The 19,185-nt window shown below is 41.6% G+C and overlaps 1 protein-coding gene across 1 annotated transcript in view; it reads right to left on the reverse strand.

The window, feature by feature from the left end:
* Positions 1-276: 276 nt before the first annotated feature.
* Positions 277-19,185, reverse strand: part of DYNC1LI2 (dynein, cytoplasmic 1, light intermediate chain 2) — a 24,310-nt gene continuing 5,401 nt past the window's right edge. The window contains exons 4-13 of the mRNA XM_008574124.1: positions 17,757-17,987; positions 12,801-12,970; positions 11,705-11,798; positions 10,629-10,764; positions 7,729-7,840; positions 7,148-7,207; positions 6,361-6,402; positions 5,477-5,594; positions 4,740-4,856; positions 277-3,225 (exon numbers count right to left, since the gene is read on the reverse strand). Of these exons, the coding sequence (XP_008572346.1) occupies positions 3,125-3,225; positions 4,740-4,856; positions 5,477-5,594; positions 6,361-6,402; positions 7,148-7,207; positions 7,729-7,840; positions 10,629-10,764; positions 11,705-11,798; positions 12,801-12,970; positions 17,757-17,987 (1,181 nt within the window). The 3' untranslated portion in view covers positions 277-3,124. The remainder of the gene's footprint in view (positions 3,226-4,739; positions 4,857-5,476; positions 5,595-6,360; positions 6,403-7,147; positions 7,208-7,728; positions 7,841-10,628; positions 10,765-11,704; positions 11,799-12,800; positions 12,971-17,756; positions 17,988-19,185) is intronic.

Consider the following 19,185-nt stretch of genomic DNA (forward strand, 5'->3'; position numbering starts at 1 on the left):
CTCAGCCTAATTCAGATAATAAAAAATTTATCCAAGAGGCAAGAAAATCTGTACACTGGACAATTTACAAACTCCATTTCTCTCTACACAGCTTAGAACTCCAAAACCTTCAAAATACGGCTTTAAAATGTTTTTTTTTTTTTTATCAGAACTTCTGATAATTTCAAGTGAGAGAGAGATTCATTTTTAGCTACATGACCAGATACCCTATATGATTAGCAGACAATTCAATGTACCTCCAGTGGGATGATTTATCATAAAGAAAGTCACCAAAAATTGTAAGCAGTCTGGATTCATGTTTATTGAAGCCAGTAATTAGAGACATCTTTTTTTCCCAGCACTAGAAAGCAAGGTTCCACATGACTGCATACTGCACCTGAATAGAGCCATACCCTGGACTAAGACTGGTGGGGGATAATCTGCAGTCCTAATTTTAAGGTAAAAATACCAATAAACTCAGTATATAGACAACAGTGAACGTTCACTTACAGCATCAACATTGTTAAGGTCATGATGAACAGAGCAGTCACTTTTAACTTCGTTAAATTAATAAAACACGACAATGTCTTCAGTTTAAATACTGATTTTAAAACGCCAATCAAAAAAAAAAGTGCAAACAAAATAAAACAGTCTAGCAGCATACCTGTTGCATTTTTAGGAAAGACCAAGTCATGGCCTTTATCTTGGCCACATCTTCAAGGTTGGGCTTATTTTTCTTTGATTTTTCCATTTTAAAGACAACCAGCAGATGTAACCACTATCTGTATAGTCATAAAACTGTCTTTAGCAGTCTACCATATAAGTGTATTCTGCAAATAAAATGAATTTTACTTTAAAAAGTAAAGGATGTTTATTATTTGGCCTTTGGTTCCAATGCTTGAAAACCCCAAAAAACAAAAATCATCTCCTTTCCTCCCATCCCCCCAAAAGAACCCTGCAGCTCCCCAAAGTTGGTAGACTTTGGCAACTACTGAGCACATGACACTACACATCAGTTTCTTCTGATAGTAGGAGCAACCACTTGTCATAAGAAACTAAAAGCGGTTTCCAAAAAACCTTCCTTCACAAGACAGGTATCTCAGCATTTCATCAGTTTTAGTATGTCTTATGTTGACACAAAAAGTGCTTATCAGTTCAAATGATAAAAAATAAAAAACTAAAATTTTACATTAAAATTAAAAATCACACTATATCCCTCTTGGCATGTGCCTTTCCAAAAATTCCCTCATTTCTGAGGTCATTCATTTTGCCTCCAGCTGCTATAGATGGATTAAGTGACCCCCACCTTTAGTGTTGCCACAAGCTGTTTGGCATCTATGGTCACTACACCACAACTATCATTCCAGTCAGTTTACCATCATTACCTAGACAACCTGGTAATTGGAAGCCACAAGACATTTAAAAAAAAAATTAATTAAAAAAGGAAAATATAGTATATTTCAATAATAAAACTGGCACAAGAAAAATGTTTTTGTCTGAAAGGCAAATAAATAGTCAGCTTTCTCCTTAACAGTGTTCAGACCTTTACAAAAGCAATTCAAGACCATCTTAAGAGTCTTGTTATATAACATAGGATATTAAATTAAGCCCAGTACTACATTAGTGGTCAGTCAAATCTGGTATGTAAAAGTAATGACATTAGGGAAGTTATGTTCAGACACAGTACAACAAACATTCATATAAAAAAAGTAAACTCCACATAAGTGAACTGTGGTTTTTTTCCCTTGGTTCGACAACAAATGTTTTTATACATTAAATTCATGGTAGTGTTTGCACTTGAATGCTGTGTCATGTATAAAATTAAAAGTGCCACTTCAAATCCAAAGAAGTCATTTCCAGAATGGTGGTGTGACATGACAATGTGCATGAATTTGCCCTAAATGGGGAGACATCTGATACTCTTATTTCCCTAAGGAAAAAAAAGGCTACATTTTATGAAAAACATAAAACAAGAGAAATGTATCATTGCTATGTTCAATATAAAACATTCACACTTATTTGTCCATCTGATAGCACTGATCAGACCGGGAAGCTAGGACAAGACCCTTTTGTATCAGTGGAGCTCCGTGAAGGTTTCCACAGACTGTAAGGCAGGGATTTGTGCAAGCCAATTAACCAGAGTGCAATTACATTTAAAACCTCCCCCAAACTTTCTGTAGCACATTGCATTATTGTAAAATGAGAGGTCAATCACCCATTTTCTATTAGTAGGCCAGCCTGTGGTAGTTAAAAAAAAAAATTAATTTAAAAAACAAAGGAGCTATTTAGAAAACACAATTCAAAGCAAACTAATTTTGTAACTGCTAACTTTGAACACATCCCACAGCGACTGTCTGCCCCACAATGCACATGCACATGCACAGAGCCCAGCACCTCCCATGAGGATATGATCTGGGCTAAGTACATGGCTTCTAGACAGCTGCCATCTTTCCCACTCCTGTGTCAGCTCCACCTGACTCAGGTACCCCCACACTTAAACACATCTTTCATAAGTAAAAATGCATTCAGAACAAGTTTAATTCCCATTTTGCTTAGTGTTTAGTTTGGAAATGCTTCTAATTTTAAGTCTTAAACAATGATTCTTCAACTTCTACTGAACATACAGTATTTACTAACACTGCTCATCTCCTCCTTCCTCCACCTCCCTCAACGTTCAGCTTTCCCATCATCACTTCTCTCATTCCTCTTTTTAGTCTTTCTCTTTCCTGGCTTTCTGCTACTTAATCTGCTTCCCAAGAACAAGTGAATTTGCTAACACCCAAATGGTCAGACTAACCACCATCTGATCAATGATTTCCTGGTCTCATTTGCTCCACATTGATAGAAAGTGGGCTCTCTTTCTCTGGCTCTACCTTCCCCTCCACAAGAAGCCCAGCTATGCTCACTTCCTACGAGAGAGCTACATGCCCAAGAGTCCAAGGGTTATCCCTAACAAAGGAGTCTGACATGTAACCTTCCTAAATGTGCATTTCATACTCGGACAAGCCAATGAAGTATTTTTTTAAAGTTCATCTCCCCTGCCCCAAAAAACTGATAGCATGTGCCATATCAGAAAAATCCTGGTCTTAGCAGATCAATATACATAGTTATTTGGTCATTTGACATATGCCCTTTTTAAGGAGGATCAGGCTTCATTTTCTGTTGAAGAGTTTGTTACCATGGAGTCTGGTTTTCGAGTCATTCTATCCAGTTCTTCTTGAACATTTGACAACACAGTCTTTTGTCCTTTAAAAAAAAAGGCAAAAACAGTGATGTGAGAACAAAAAAGAATTTTTAAAAGGGAACATTTAAAATTGTACAGACTTCTATAATCATTTGTGGTGACAGTAACCTCAATAAGAATGAAGAAAGCCATTTTTCACCACAGTGATTATGAGGAAACAGACCCTAATTCAGCCTTTCTTAATTCCAAACGTCACAGGTCTGTGCTCCCCCAACTATGTGACTGCCCCCTACAGGGGATGCCTTCATGCCAAACACAAGGGCCTTTCTGAAAACCCACTCACTACCCAACCCCAACACCTATGCACTCTCACCACCATCTTCCTAGACGTGGTATCTGAGTTTTAAGCATGCAGCAAATTACTTTCTTTGCCCCAGACAAAACAGGTGTTTAGGTTTTGTTCTAATTACAACACTCCAGACTCACTCATATGGATAGCTTGGAAACACCATGTTTAAATAAGAATATAAGACTAAGTACAGATAGTTCAATATTGTACAAAGTCAGTGCTCACATTTTTCTGTTGTCAAACACTAACTGGACCCTGGAAATGACTTTTGTTTCCCATTAGAGAATAATATAAGCCCATGGCCTGGGCCACCAGACCAGACTGAGTCTCTAAGGACTTGGGAGCTGCTGGGGACCCAGGCTGCCCTGAGAACGGAGTGGTCTCCTAAGGGTCTCCTTTGCCCTGGAAACACCAATTAGGAAAAGCACTATAGGTATTAAGATACCCTACAGCCAATGAAAAATTAAAAGCAAAGACCCATTTATTTATGTTTATTTATTTATTTTGGGGGGGGGGGGCAGTGGCTGGTTAGTACAGGGATCAAACCCTGGACCTTGGTGTTATCAGCACCGCACTCTAACCAACTGAGCTAACTGGCCAGCCCCCAGCAAAGACCCTTTTAAAATGTCCTCCAGCTTCCTAGGAAAACATACAATTCCTAAGGAATTAGTTCTTCTGTTTAAAAGACCTCCAAGACACAGACTTGCCCTACCAGCCCACATGGAAGGACAGATGGGTGGGCTGTCACAGAGAGGTATATGTGTGACAAAGGGGGGGGCTTCCTGGAGGAGAAAATGATGACCCTTCAGTGAGACAGTGAGGATTCACAGGCTCCAGCTCATGGCAAGACTGGAGGCAGTGTAGTGAACACAAATCCTTTTAAGGCATCATAGAAAATGAAATAAATGTCAATGGTACACTCTAGACCATTACCTCCGATGGAGAGAGCTTCCACACCACATGTACAATTTAGGCTATACCTCAACTCACCCAATAGCCACATAAATCCCACTTTAAATGTGCCAAGGAAACCCACATGGTAATAAGATGATCCCACTGAAAGCACAACACATTGCTCAGTATAAAGTAGAGATGTGCTCCCTTTCTTAGCTGTTTAGAACACCAAGGGTCTGCAGGCCACGTGAAGGCAGACATTCCTGTTCACCACCCCATCCTTCCAGCACTGCTCAACCACAGGGACACAGGTCTCTGAGGGCCCTTCTTTACCTGACTTCTTGGTGGTGCTCTGTACCCCACCAGCACCAGGACTCCCAGGAGAGCCTGTTTTTTTACTCAACAGACTGTTGAAGAAGCTGGCCAACACCCCTTCACTTGCTGCATTATCTAAAGATATAGTAAAGAAAAGAAAATCATCATACAACCTGGATGACTTTATTAAACAAACAAAAAAACCCCAGTTCTCAGCCTGGTATTAGCTATTGTAGCTATTGTCTTCCTAGGACACTGATAATATTCATTCACAAGGATTCTTTATATATCACCACTGCTGAGTAATTATGGGTTAGCATGATAATGAAACATGTTTACATTTCCCACCTGTTTGGGTACCGAACAGATAAATAACCTGTGCTCCACATCATCTCCCTGTCTGCAAGGAAGTGTTTTTCAGTTTTATAGGCCCTTAACATTCTATACCTACTGTGAAAAGCTCATATCCTGAATAAAAAGTGCCCCTCAAACATGCAAGAATTAAATAAATAAAATTTTGTTTTGATGATTTTATTGCAGCCAATATTTATAGATATCACTAAGCCACTGGGATAACTGCTACTTAAATTAATAAGTAACTGAGCTTGACAAGTGAAGGGGGGAAAATCCCACAATTCATAAACAGTAATAAACATAATGAGAAACAAAACTAAGGATACTAACATACAGACCCGACCATCCAGCCCCTACAGGGCTCAGGTCTAAACCACTCTCCACAGAGACAGAATACATACTTTTCATGTTTGGGTCTGGCTTCTTTACCGACGTGCCTGGAGAGGCACTGGGCACACTGGCTGGGCCTCCCCGGCCCTGGGTCCTTGGAGAGCCAGAGGGTCCTCTTGCAGGGGATTCCTAAATCCAAAACCAGCCCAGGTCACATACAGGCATAAAACAGAAAACACATATTACAAAAATGAAGACAGGCTTCTGCAGGGTACTTTTCATAGTCTAGGGTATAGGACTAGGAGCTTGTTCCCAGCTCCGTCCCTTTCTAGACCCCAATTTCTCCTGAAAGAAGAGATATCAAGATAACAAAGCCACAGGCCGGCCCGGTGGCGCACTCGGTAGAGTGTGGCACTTGGGAGCGAGGCGGCGCTCCCTCCGAGGGTTCGGATCCCATATAGAGACCGGTCTGCTCACTGGTTGAGCACGGTGCGGGCGTGACACCGAGGGTTGCGATCCCGTTGCCAGTCGCAGTATGGGCGCGACACCGAGGGTTGTGATTCCGTTACCGGTCACGAAAAAAGACAAAAAGGAAAAAAAAGATAATAAAGCCAGCTCACTCTAATTCCCAGAGTTGTAATCCTTCATCAGACATTCCCTGAGTTACACTTCTTGAGTTTCACCCTTCAGTGAGACAGTGAGGGTTCACAGGCTCCAGCTCATGGATAGCAAGACTGGAGGCAGTGGTGTGAACACAAATCCTTTTTTCATGTTTTATGGGTTTTTTTCTTGTTTTTTTTTTTTTAATGTTCCTGACCATGGGCCTTTAGGGAGACCAATTCCCTTGGAAAATATGAAAGCCCACACAAATATAAGCTCTCACAAATAATGATATAAAGACTAAAGACAACCACAACACTGGGCCAAGACCCTATGTTTAGTGTAAGGTACTCACGGAGGCTCTTGTGGGCGTGGCTGGCTGCTTTGCAAGGAGTGACTGCAAAGAGAGGGACAAACTGGCCATTAACCAAGGCCTGCAGTATGCACTGAAGGTCTGGAGAAAAACTTACTCTAAGTATTCCACTAGAGGGCACCATTAACAACCACCACATCATATGTTTTACACTATAAATGCAAAAAAATTAAATTCAGTTCAGCATATGATGAGAAAAATACTCCAAATAACCAGTTTTGAAGCTAAGAAGCAAGCAGAGCAAAGAAAGGAGGAACAGTTGGGAAAAGAACTGTCAAAACTCACTGCTGACTTGCCTTTAGGGCAACTCATGACTTCCAACTTTAGTCCAGGTGAAAGAGAAATGTGACTGGGTTTGCATTATAAACTGTCACCTTGGGGAAATTATTCGCCTCACCTACAAAATGGTCATTACCTGCCTTTATGCACAGGGCTATGTGGGGCTATATGAAATAATGGAAGTGAGGTAAGGTCACCTGGTACTGTAAACACAGGAACTATTGTGCCAGAAAACCTACATTTCCATAGAAAGGCACTTAAAAAGATACTAAGCCTATAGCTGTAGGAGAATCTGCAAGGCAGGCAGGTGCTCTAATGAAGCAGGTGGCCCAACCCCTACTAATCTTAGAAATAGGAGGGAACAAGAAGGAGACGTGGTCTTAGAACCTATAAGGTTGCAAGCTCTTTGTGATTCCCCATATGCAGCTGAGGACTGACTGGCATTTCAAGCATGAAAAAGCCTCTGTTCTAATGTCACTGGTTTTCTTACCTGTTGCTTCATTAGGAACACCTGCTCATCCTCTGCTGCCAACTCTTTGTCATGCACCAGCTGTGAAGCGACACACACATTTGTGGGTACAGGCCAAGAACATTCCGAACTACTGTTAAAAGTCATGCTGAAAGGAGAATTTTGGGCTTGGGCCTTAACACCAGTCTGGGAGATCCCTGCTAAGACTGCAATTTCATTTTTCTACTTTGGCACAGACTCTCTCCCAAAACCAGCTGTGGCATGTGGCCAACTGACATTTTTAAGTCTGGCAGGTTCTAAACATCTCCCACAGTCTGCAGATCACAGGAGCGAGGGGATCTAGTAGTAGTAATTCCGGGCAGCAGCAGTGCTGTTAGGAAGCAATGGGCAAGGTCTCCCAACTCCATGCGGGTATTCCATTGCTCATGCCCCCCACCTTGAGCCATTTACTTAACACCACACCTCATTTAAAGATTAACAAAAAAGCCCTTGGATTATGTATTTTTTTTCAAAGTGGTACAATGTGTAAGACCTATTTCTTTTTATAGGTTTCTTTTCCTGTTAAAAAATGCTTAAACTCTTAAAGTGATTGATTTGGGTACCTTTCTCACAGGAGGTTTCACAATAAAGTCTTCATATGCATCTTCTGGCTTCACAGTTGTGAAATTTTCATGTAAAATAGCTATTTTCTTTTCATTGTCCCAGCCTGCAGGTCTAGAGGTAAAGAGACAGGGATTGACTTGCTTTTCCTGGGACTGCCTTACAGCATATTCAGAGCACATTCCAGGTTAAATAAGACTCCTGAGTGAGATCCTTTCACACAACATCTGGTCTGGAGTTGCTAGGGGAGGTTTGCAGCTTTCGGCAGAAAAGCAAAAATTCACTGCAGCTATAACCCTTCAGATCAACAATGCAGGTTCTGTTCCATACTGAGCTCATGGGCCTAGGCCTAAGGAGGCAGTATGAGGACTTCACATGCTGCCCCACTGGAAGTGCTCAGAGGTCTCCCACAACTCCACCTAGAAGAGCTCAGAGCAAGGACACAATGGAGCCTTGTTCCAACAAAAAGGAGAATGCAGAGAGCAGCACAGAGGACAGAGCTCAGGATGGGACTGTTCCTCTTGGGCTGTGGCATAGAGGCTCCCTCCTGTGGGTTGCTTCTCTCTCTGAGAACTCTTCTTTCTTTCTTTCTTTCTTTTTTTTTGTCTTTTTCATGACCGGTAAGGGGATTGCAACCCTTGGCTTGGTGTCGCCCACACCGCGCTCAGCCAGTGAGTGCACCGGCCATCGCTATATAGGATCCGAACCTGCGGCGGGAGCGCCGCTGCGCTGCCAGCGCCACACTCTCCCGAGTGCGCCACGGGGCCGGCCCAGAACTCTTCTTTCTAACAACAGTTATCATGTGGGTTGATTCATTACTTTTGCTGATTTGGGAAGACATGCCCTGGAGTCAAGGGGCAACCAGAGCCTGCATCTGTCCTGGCCTCAAACCAGAGGAGCACAAACAGTCCTTGAGGCTCCTGCATGGGTGCTGCCCAGCTCGACATCACAGGGCAGGATGGCGCCCAGGTTCCATTAAGTTGAGCTGCACCCTAGGGTTCCCACCTGAATCTATTAAAGGTAGCAATTGTAAAATGTCCTACATGCCACACATTTGAACTCAAGACACTCTGAAAGATGGCAATTGATTGTTCTCACAGGCATCTCATTCTCTATCCAACTCCTGCTCCATAGCTCTATAACCAAAAGGGTGCTTAGCCAGGGCGCTCTACCCAAATATCCTTGCTGACTTTACCAGTCCCCAGATAGGAAACTACCAACAGGACCAAAGGTGCAAAGGGATAGGGCACAATCAAGATACTGCCATGACCTATGCAGCCTTCAGAAGCTGCAAGATGCCTCTCCATTCCAGATCAGCCCCAAATCCAACCACTCTCCTGCTCCTTAGAATCAAATGTAATTTGGGCACTGAGTGATTCCAAAAACAAATCACTCACTGAGCTTATGCTTTTAGTGCCTTCCTAACTATTGTAGATGATTTTCTAAAATCAGGATGCTATGAGTCAAACTGGTCCCCCCAAAGTTCATGTATTGGAATCTTGACCCCCACCATAACAGTATTAAGAGGGTGGGAAATTCAATTATGGTAACTGAAAGATGGGGTCTTTAAGAAGTGATAAGATTGTGAGAACTGTGCTTTCATGAATGGACTGATCCATTCACGGAGTAATGGGTATGGTTCTGGTGATTTTAAAAAGAGAGCAAGTGAGGAGGTTAACTCTCTTGCTCAGCCCATTTTCACCATGTGACACCCTGCATCACAGAGTCACCACCAATAACAAGGCCCTCACCAGATACGTTACCCACACCATCAACTTCTCAGCCTCTAAAATTGTAAGAAATTTCATTTCTTTATAAATTACCCAGTTTCAGGTATTCTGTCATAAGCAACAGAAATGGACAAATACACAGGCCAAGCCTGTAGTATGCTGTCTATGAGTAGCCTGAGTGAGGCTTTCCTTGAATGTGCAGGAGGAAACCTATTCAGTTCCCTGAGAGCTCCTGGAATTCACACCTCCAGCCTCTCTTGGACTACTCCCCCAATTCCTTCTACTCTGCCTGGGATACACCGTTCATCTCCCAGCATCACCTTCCCTGTTGTACTTCCTCTAATACCGCATCACTGCCCTTCCCTTCTTCAGCTGTGTGTTTGTCCCCTACAGTACCGTGTGCAGGGACCACGTCTCATTCATTTCTGTGTCCCTAGCAGAGAACCTGGGCACCTAGGAGGTACTGAATAAGGTTTAATGAATGAACAAATGTAATTATTTTTTAAGACAAGAGGATATCTAAGCCTGAACATCGATCTGCTAACACAAATCCTCTAGGAGGCCCAGCTTCATCATTTATTTATACATCCAGCAACATTTATGATTCTCCAGTGAAAGAAAGACACAGACTCAGGAAGCAGGTATCCAAGTTTCTGGTGAGGACAATCAGCCCCAGTGGCTCCCAAAATGTAAAATGCCGGAAGTACAATAAGCACTCAATACAGCCAAAGCCCATGCTGATAAGGAGGCTGAGAGGATGCTTAGAATCATCCCTGCCAATAGGCAGAGAAACCAGAGCCTTTAGCAGAAGACATTCAGGATCCCCAAAGTGCAATTCCCTATCCTTCCACTTCCTCTCCCAGCCAGCATTTTACCAGAACTGACAATAGTTATCAAAAATGGCTGGCTTAAGTCTTGGCAACTTGCTTTCAATGAAGAAAGGCAGCAGCCCTAACCATACCACCTACTTCCCTCAGGCAGAAAGCTTCATAATCTGGAAAAAAGCAGAGAAGGAAAGCTGGCTGGTCCAGCCCAAGCACTTTACTCTAAGGCAGTGAGAGCTGTCTGTGTAAGACAAGACAAAAGGCACTTTACTTGAAAGGGTAAAATGTAAAAATCAAATGTACTATAGAGAAAGCAGAGTTTGAAAGCATCACCTCTAAACAACTCACATAAAAACTGCATCCTTCTCCACAACTAAGGCAGGTGTGGTGAAGTGGAAACCGTATGTTTTATGAACAATGTACTTATACAACAAGTCGAGGTTTTTCTCTTCCTTCACTGATGTGTAAATCAAGGCAGCTCCATCTAATCAATCTGGTTAAGGAAAACCAATTCACTGCAGGAGGAGACAAAATCAAACACATACAAGCACAATCCTCAAAGTACTACTCACGAGTTGATCAGTTTTTGATCAATACATGAGCAACAGAAAGTATTACAATTTTAAAAATTAAAAAGGTAATAGCAGCAGATGAAGCAAGTCAAAAGAATAAAGCATGTTGATGCTAGTGGGCTATGCAGTTCATTTTTAAACATGTGTACCCATCTTGACCCCTTGGATTTATTCCCCAAAAGTGAAGTTATGGCTCTGAGGCTAGACCAGGAAAATACACTCAGCCTATCAAGGTACAAAGATTCCCTCCCGAGGAGATGCTCACACATGACCAGGTTTATCTTTAAGCACATTTTTTATGAGGAATGGGTCCCAACAAACTAATGGGCTCAAAGGAAGTGGCAGGAACCCATCCCTCAGCCCCACCCCAGATCATGGGACTATGGTACCAACTGCTGTTGGCTTTTTACAGAACCAAGACTCAAAAGAATGCTGACACAGCATCTCTCCCATGGATAGCACAAAATGTAAACACATGGGAAACACCTATAGCCTCTAAAACAACATCCTTTTGGTCATTAGCCTTTTCTGCATAAAAGCACAGTTTAAAAAGATTTCTAAGACAGCGTGATAGAAGTAATTTGATAATTAAATTGTTACATATCAGTTTCTTCTTAATATGAGAGACTATCAAACGTACAACATTAAAAATAAAAAGTGGTCAAAGATAGGCACAAAGTTAATAAGCCTCAAATTCCAACAAAGTAAAATATAAAATCAGTATAAAGACATATACAATTTCTCCCTGGTAGAAGACTATTCTGGGTTCGGAAGGTACTTTATCTCTTTGAAGATGCCCCACTTGAAAGGAAGCCCGTACCCACAGGCCCTAACACAGGGCCCCAAGGATACACTGGAGACAGAACCTCCGCAGGTGCGACTGGATGAAGTCCAAGTGCTCGTCCCTATAATCGTGCTCCTTCTCCAGGACACTCACTGCATCACACTGTAGGAGAGATAGAAAGAAAGTTATCTTTTTGCCTCTCTGCCTATTGAGGATGGGAACAGCACCTCCTTCGGAAATACAGTAACATAGTTCCAAAGAAGAAAAGCCATAGCCAAGGGTCCAAGAATTAGAGAAGAGTAAAAAGGAACTGGAAATTTTTCTCTTTCATCCAGGGCCTCAGTTTCTTTACCTGTAAAGTGGGGATGTAACAGGTCAATCACCTCACAGAAGTTCTAAACGACAAGAACATCAGGAGAAAGACCCACTGTACATAGCTGTGTGATGCACTATGCAGGGCTCCATTCTCAAGAACAGGGTAAGATTGGCACAGCCTCTGTAGCCTGGCAATACAGTGGCTCTGGGAATAAAGTACTTTTGAAACCCAAAATGTTTTTAAATGCTAGTTGGTTTTTTTTTTTTTTTTTTTTTTTTTTAGGTAAGAGACAAAACTTTGTTTCTCTATGACTGAATTTAATTTCTATTCCTTCCTCATTATTCTATTTTCTCACCATCAGTTTGGACCAGATGAGCTGGTTTACATAGCCAAGTACTTTTGAAACCCAAAATGTTTTTAAATGCTAGTTGGTTTTTTTTTTTTTTTTTTTTTTTTTTAGGTAAGAGACAAAACTTTGTTTCTCTATGACTGAATTTAATTTCTATTCCTACCTCATTATTCTATTTTCTCACCATCAGTTTGGACCAGATGAGCTGGTTTACATAGCCTTAAAAAAAAGTATGTTTGGTTTTGAGTTTGACCATAAAATCAACAGTACTTCACAGAGAGATTAACCCAGGCCATGAGCAAACCGAGTGATGTCATGTTTCCAGCAGCAATGTTAAATGACAATATTTTCTATCCTGACATAATCAATGTACCTTAATGAATCCTGAATAAGCCCAACTCTCCCTTGGGAAGAAACTTCATCAAAGCTTCTCCTTTCTTTCAGACGGTGATTGTTCACTGGCCAAACCCAGCCAAGATTACAATTCCCTGGCACACACCTTTGTGCACACCACCAACACTGGGATCCCCAGGTTATGAGTCAGCACGTTGTCGCCCAGAGGCAGGGCAACATTTTCTTCATCCAAGCCTGAGGTCAGAGGCCCTCTTCTCTGTGGGGAACCTTGACAACCATCTTCAGGCTCGACATAGTCTTGAAAATCTTTCACAACTACAGAGGAAAAAGAGAAAAAAATTATACACACACAAATAAAAATGCATATTAGCTTTAGAAAACTGAAAAAGGCAGTAACAAGCACAAAACGTAAGATAAACTTACCAGTCACATCAGCTATAATATTAGGGATTTGGGGACAATGATGCAAAATGCCAATTTTGACACATTCAATTTGAGCTTTGTAACTTCAGAGCAGCAAAGACATTCCCCTAGACATCTTCAACTGTATTCAACTCCTAAACAGGTTTTTAAAAATTCTAAGGCTTTGGGCCGGCCCGGTGGCGCACTGGATAGTGCGCCGCTTGGGAAGTGCAGCGGCGCTCCCGCCCAAGGGTTCGGATCCCACATACAGACCAGTTCCCGCTCACTGGCTGAGTGAGGCACGGGAGCAACACCGAGGGTTGCGATCCCATTGCCGGTCCCCGGTCCGGTACGGGGACAACACTGAGGGTTGCAATCCGTTGCCGGACACGGAAAAAGACAAAAGACCAAAAAAAAAAAAAAAAAAAAAATTCTAAGGCTTTAACAGTGCCTATTATGGAAAAAGACACTTTTCTTATATATCTTTCATTTTCAAAATACCAGAATAGTTGAACTGTTACTTCAACATAAGTTACCATTAGAAAGAGCTATAACTTACAAAATTCATCTGAGTCCTCATTAGAAATGCTTAGTAAAACAATTTGAATTCCATAAGAACATGCTGTTTCCATACAATTAAGGTATGTCAGCCCTAAGTAACAAGGCTGGACTTGCCAGCACCAGACACATTTCCTCATTATCCGCACTCTGTGTACTCAGTGTCACCTTTAGGAGATCCTGAGTCACACGTGCAGTGTGTGTGACACTGCCTGTTCATGGCCTGTTCCTGCCTAACACAAGAAAGGGTTAGCAATACAATATGCACTTCTTGGCACACACATTCACTACTCCAGCTGAGGGCCTTCAAGCTGATAGTAGTCTATGGCCTCAATTAAGCCAACTGACCATAAAGCCCACAGACCTGCATCTTTACATGGGTACTTCAAGGCTCATGTGTCAAGCCAGAGAACAAGGAACTGATGGTTAAATCTTTGAGCCAGAGGAGCAAACAGGCAGTTCTAACCTTCTAACCCCAACAGGACTGAAGGACCAAAAGGCCCTTTATTCTCATAAACAACATGCTCATTTGTAAATGCAAATAACAGGACTGAAGAAGACCTAGAGAAAGGTGTGTGTACTCCTCTTTTCACACAGAATAGTTTTCAAACATTTTAAAAACAATGAGGTTTTATTGCAAAGACTTTAGGTTGTCATTATATGAGCTTCTGAAATTATCTGGGAGCTCATTGTCTTCTACATAATACTGGGCAAATTGAAAACTGATTAAGCCCTAAAGTGTACATGTGATAATATTTCAACTCTACAACTTGTCTTTAATTAAGTTCATTCACATAACTTCATTGTCAATATAAATGATCTACTCAAGGGATGTTTCCTCCATTTTGGACAAAAACAGAATTTAACTTGGCTATTGAAGGGTTTTAAAGGAACCAAAGATTCTCACATTTTCTTTTTAAAAGCATTTTAACAAATCTTTGAATCACTGAAAAATACAATTAGCTTAACTGTTTCACATCTAACTACCCAAGTGCCACAAGGCACTTCCCAGACAGTGACCAGGGCTTCCCAGACAGTGAGCAGGACAAAGCCTGAAACAGATTACAGGTGAGCTAAGCTACAGTAGGACATGAGCTCAGGTGGCATGCTCCACGAACTTCCACTACCTAGTGTGCTGCACAAACTCTGCTGTATTCTACATGTGCCATCCTGTGAAAACAGTCTGGAAGCCCAGGGTTAGACTATTCACATTCTACAAGAATGACTTAATTGTGGCTGTCCATCAACAGTAGAAAATTCAAATTTTTAAAAAATAGCTCAGCATTTTAGAAAACAGATTGAAAGACAGAGCAAATGTATATAACACACAGGTAAGTGAAAACGAAGGATTAAAAATAGGACAGCGTGGGCCAGCCCGTGGCTCACTCGGGAGAGTGCGGTGCTGATAACACCAAGGCCCCGGGTTCGGATCCCACATAGGGATGGCTGGTTAGCTCAGTGGCTGAGCGTGGTGCTGACAACACCAAGTCAAGGGTTAAGATCCCCTTACCGGTCATCTTTAAAAAAAAAAAAAAAAATGGGACAGCATAATTCGGACAATAAAATGTAAATCTTCCTCAGGGTATATACATACTGCAGAATTAACAATTTCTCTAGGTGGTGGTATGGTAGGGGCCATCAGCCCACTTGGGGCTCCCCTTCAGCATCAGATGGGAGTGAGCACAGGAAGGAGACCACAAAGTACTCTACCTTAGCTGTGGCTGCCTCTTTCTCATCTTTTCCCTCCTACCTCGCTGATCACCTACAGTCCTGAAATGCCCCCATACACCTACATACACGAGAGAAGCCCTAGACATAAAGCAGGAAAGACAAGACTAACCTACAAATAAGCACCACTTTCTGGCAGCTCTGGGTGCTACCTTCCTTCTCAAATGGTTCCTGTAGCCAAACGGCTGCCACAGACATAGGACCAATGGGGAACCTAACCGTGAACGAGAGTGGCTGGCCATGGAGTAGCTTTCCAAAATCAGCAGACTGGAGACTGGTGCTCAATTGAAAGCTAGGTTGAATAACAGCCCTTCACTCATTCAATATAATACCTAGAGTCCAATTAATCTGGAAAGTGAGAGTCCTCTGGGCAAGTGGATAGCCAACTGCTTTATTAAAATGTAATCTAAAACCAGCACTAACACGGGCCCTCCTTCAACATGCAACACAAAGGCATGACTACCATTCCAAAAATCTCAGAGGAGTGGTGAAAGCAGAGGCCCTCAGAAGGTGAACCAGAGTTATGACACAGACATGGTTCCAGCAATCGTTAGCTGCCTTCCACTGTGCTCCTACCTCTTCCTCCTTGTAACCGAACTGAACCCCGATACTTAGAACATATGGCCAAACAGAATAAAAACTACATTTCTGAGCCCCCTTAGAAGACAGCAGGCATGTGCCCTCCAGCCCTTCTTTCCTCCTCCTCCATCCTGCTGCCTGGGACACGGATGTGAAGGCTAGAGCTCCAGTTGTCAGAAGTAAGAGAACCACACCCTAGAAATGACAAAGCAGTAAGCACAAAAGGGCCAGGGTCCTTGAACTGTCTTCCCAAGGCTACTTTCCAGGCCTGAACTGACTACCAGTAGATTTCATTTACAGGAGACAGAAACAAACCTCAAGTCTTATTTATGCCACAGTTATCTTGGGTTCTATGTCACATGCAGTTGAATCTAATCCTAAGTGACACTGACATCAATGACAAATTCATTGATCAAAATAAATTCAGTGTGTCATGGAAACATGTTCCCTAGAAGCAGGCATCTCATCTGCATCTACAGAGCCTAGAACAGTACCTGGTACAGGGCAGACACTTTTTCCCTACCTGGGAAAGAACGATATCCTTGGCTTAACCTCACTTTTTTTTTTTTTCTGTTTTAAAAAATCTTAACAAGGTCATCACTTCAATAAAACAGGTGCATTAACTCACTAATCTGGGTACAGCTGTACATGCAGTGGATAAAAAACAGCTCTTCAGCCTCAGAACTATTCTGAGAAGTTGCCTTTAGGGTCTCTATTTCAGGGGAAAGAGAGGCATTATCTAGAAAGGTCAGTGGTTAAAGACAGATGAGCTGAGCTGCATAACAGTCACTGCAGCACACATGTGGGTGACCAGGGAAACATACACACACACCCCAAAACAAAGAATAAGATGTTAAACTCCCTGTTTCAGCTAATATGGGACAGGAACAAAATGAAGTGTGGGACAGGAAGACACACAGCAGGAAATTTGATTTGAAAAGAACATCAAAATTTCTGAACTCTTCTGCCAATAAGTGTGAAGGTCCCCTGGGCCATGCCCCAGAAGCCCTCATTAATGCAACTAGAGGGAGTGAGGTCATCCTGTAGAAATAAGCCAGGCTGGGCCAAGTCTGCCCTGGACAAGACGGCTGCCACGGCCACTGCCACAGCTCCATCCCTGCTCCTCCCATTTCCCTGGCAAGTGGACAGAAGCTGATGTAACTGCACAGAAGCAAATGAAAGGAAAAACAAGCTTCTGAACCACATTAAGAAAAAAAACCCAAAACAAACTTCCTTTAATTTGAAAGTTCTTTGTTTTCAAAAAGACTTGATGTCCTTAGTCTTAAAATAGCCTTTCATTTAAAAAAAAAAAATGACCTTCCTATTTTTAACTAAAATCATATTTGCTGGATTCCAGAATGAAATAAGATAGGAGCTGAAAGATTTGTCTTTTTTTAGTGCTACCTCTAACGTCGCCAAAAAGAGGGTCCAGAGGGCCTTAATGAAATTGCAGGGCAGTGGACTCAAGCTGCAAAGAACAGAGCAAACCCTCATACCCTCTGATGCTAACTCAGTGGACAGAGACTTAAAAAAAAAACATAGAGACCGACGGAACTCATCACATTTTCAGGAGTAAGGGAAGAACTCTTATTTTAAAAGAGAACCAATGAATATAATATGGAATAATGATTCATTTTCTTCAATTGTGACACTTGAGATAAAGACTGCTTTGAATACTTTTTGACTACTGAATTAACAACAACACCTCTGAAATAAATGGTGCGAACAAAACACAAACACTATGCAAGAGACTCTTGACTGTGAAAAGGAAGTAGTTAGAATCATCCAAAGAGGCTAGTGAATTTTCCATTTAAGAAAATTCCATTTTACTTACACTTCCGTTCCAGCTCCCTCATTTCTTCTGGCGGAATTTTCATTTTATCAATGTGCTCACGTAAAACACTAGCCCATTTCTGTACAGATTCCATCACAGTCCAAGGCCTAGACATGTCTGCAACAAAAATGACTAGGGTCTCTGGCAAGGATTCAGCAGAAACGGCAAACTTTAGCAGGCCTTTGTGGTACAGGTCTCCATCCAGAATCCACACATTGCAACGTGTGTGATCTGAGAAAAGAAAGCTAAGTTACCACCTGATAGTGATCATCAGCAGAGTTGTAAGAAGAGCCACATCAGGAAGATCTTAACTGTGACAGTCATAAATTCCACACAGAATGCAAACAGAAATCCTCACTGAAAAGGGCCCAGCTACTCAGTGGACAGCAATCCTTGGTCCTGGTGCCTAATCAACCGTTTAGTCTTTCTTTAAAACTGAAAAACTACCACAATATATAAAGTGCCCACATCTAAAAAGAGTTCAGCAATGTCTAAAGATTGCAGGTATTTTAGCTTCCAATAAGAACCAAAAGATACTAATGCTCACTGGTGAACTGTGCCACAGTCTAAATAATTCACTGTACTAAGATATCAGTAATCTGTGAAGCAGTGAGCTGTGCTGAAGAGCCTGTGGTTAAACAAGCCCTTCTTGTGTCAGTCATACTAAGCAGTATGTTCACATACTACGATGAGCACCAGAGACAGAACCTTTGTATTTAAATGCCAAGATAAATCATTACTTATACAAACTGAGATATGAATTATTAGATGCCTAATGATATTAAGGAATTACAGTTATTTTTGCTATGATAATAATATGGTTGTGTTTTTAAAAAATCCTTATCTTTTAGATATACTTATGGAAGTATTCATAGATGAAATGATATAATAATGTCTGATATTTGCTTCAAAATAACCCAGGGTGGAGTGAAGGGAGAAAAGACTAAGAGTATAACTGGTAATTGTTGAGCCAGGTGATAGGTATATTGTGTTCATGATGCTATAGTTTCTATACTTTGTGTATATTTTTTGTTTTCTATAATAAAATGTTAAAACATACACACAAATGTGTATGTGTTGACATTTAATGAAGCATGTGGTTACAAAATCATACATGGATGATCAAACTGCAGAAGACAATTCTCCAAATTAATAACATATTTTTAGAAATTTTTAGACATTGTTTTTGAGAACTATTTTTTATAAAAGTACCTTGAGAGAAAACTCTTACCATCAAAAATACTGCTTCATTAACTTCTTTTCCAATAAATTCCAACATATACTTTAAAAACCTATTTTCCCTGGGGCCGGCCCGTGGCTCACTCGGGAGAGTGCGGTGCTGATAACACCAAGGCCCCGGGTTCGGATCCCATATAGGGATGGCCGGTTCGCTCACTGGCTGAGCGTGGTGCTGACAACACCAAGTCAA

This window comes from Galeopterus variegatus, unplaced genomic scaffold (genome assembly GCF_000696425.1).
Source record: "Galeopterus variegatus unplaced genomic scaffold, G_variegatus-3.0.2 Scaffold999, whole genome shotgun sequence".
Classification (NCBI taxonomy): Eukaryota; Metazoa; Chordata; class Mammalia; order Dermoptera; family Cynocephalidae; genus Galeopterus; species Galeopterus variegatus.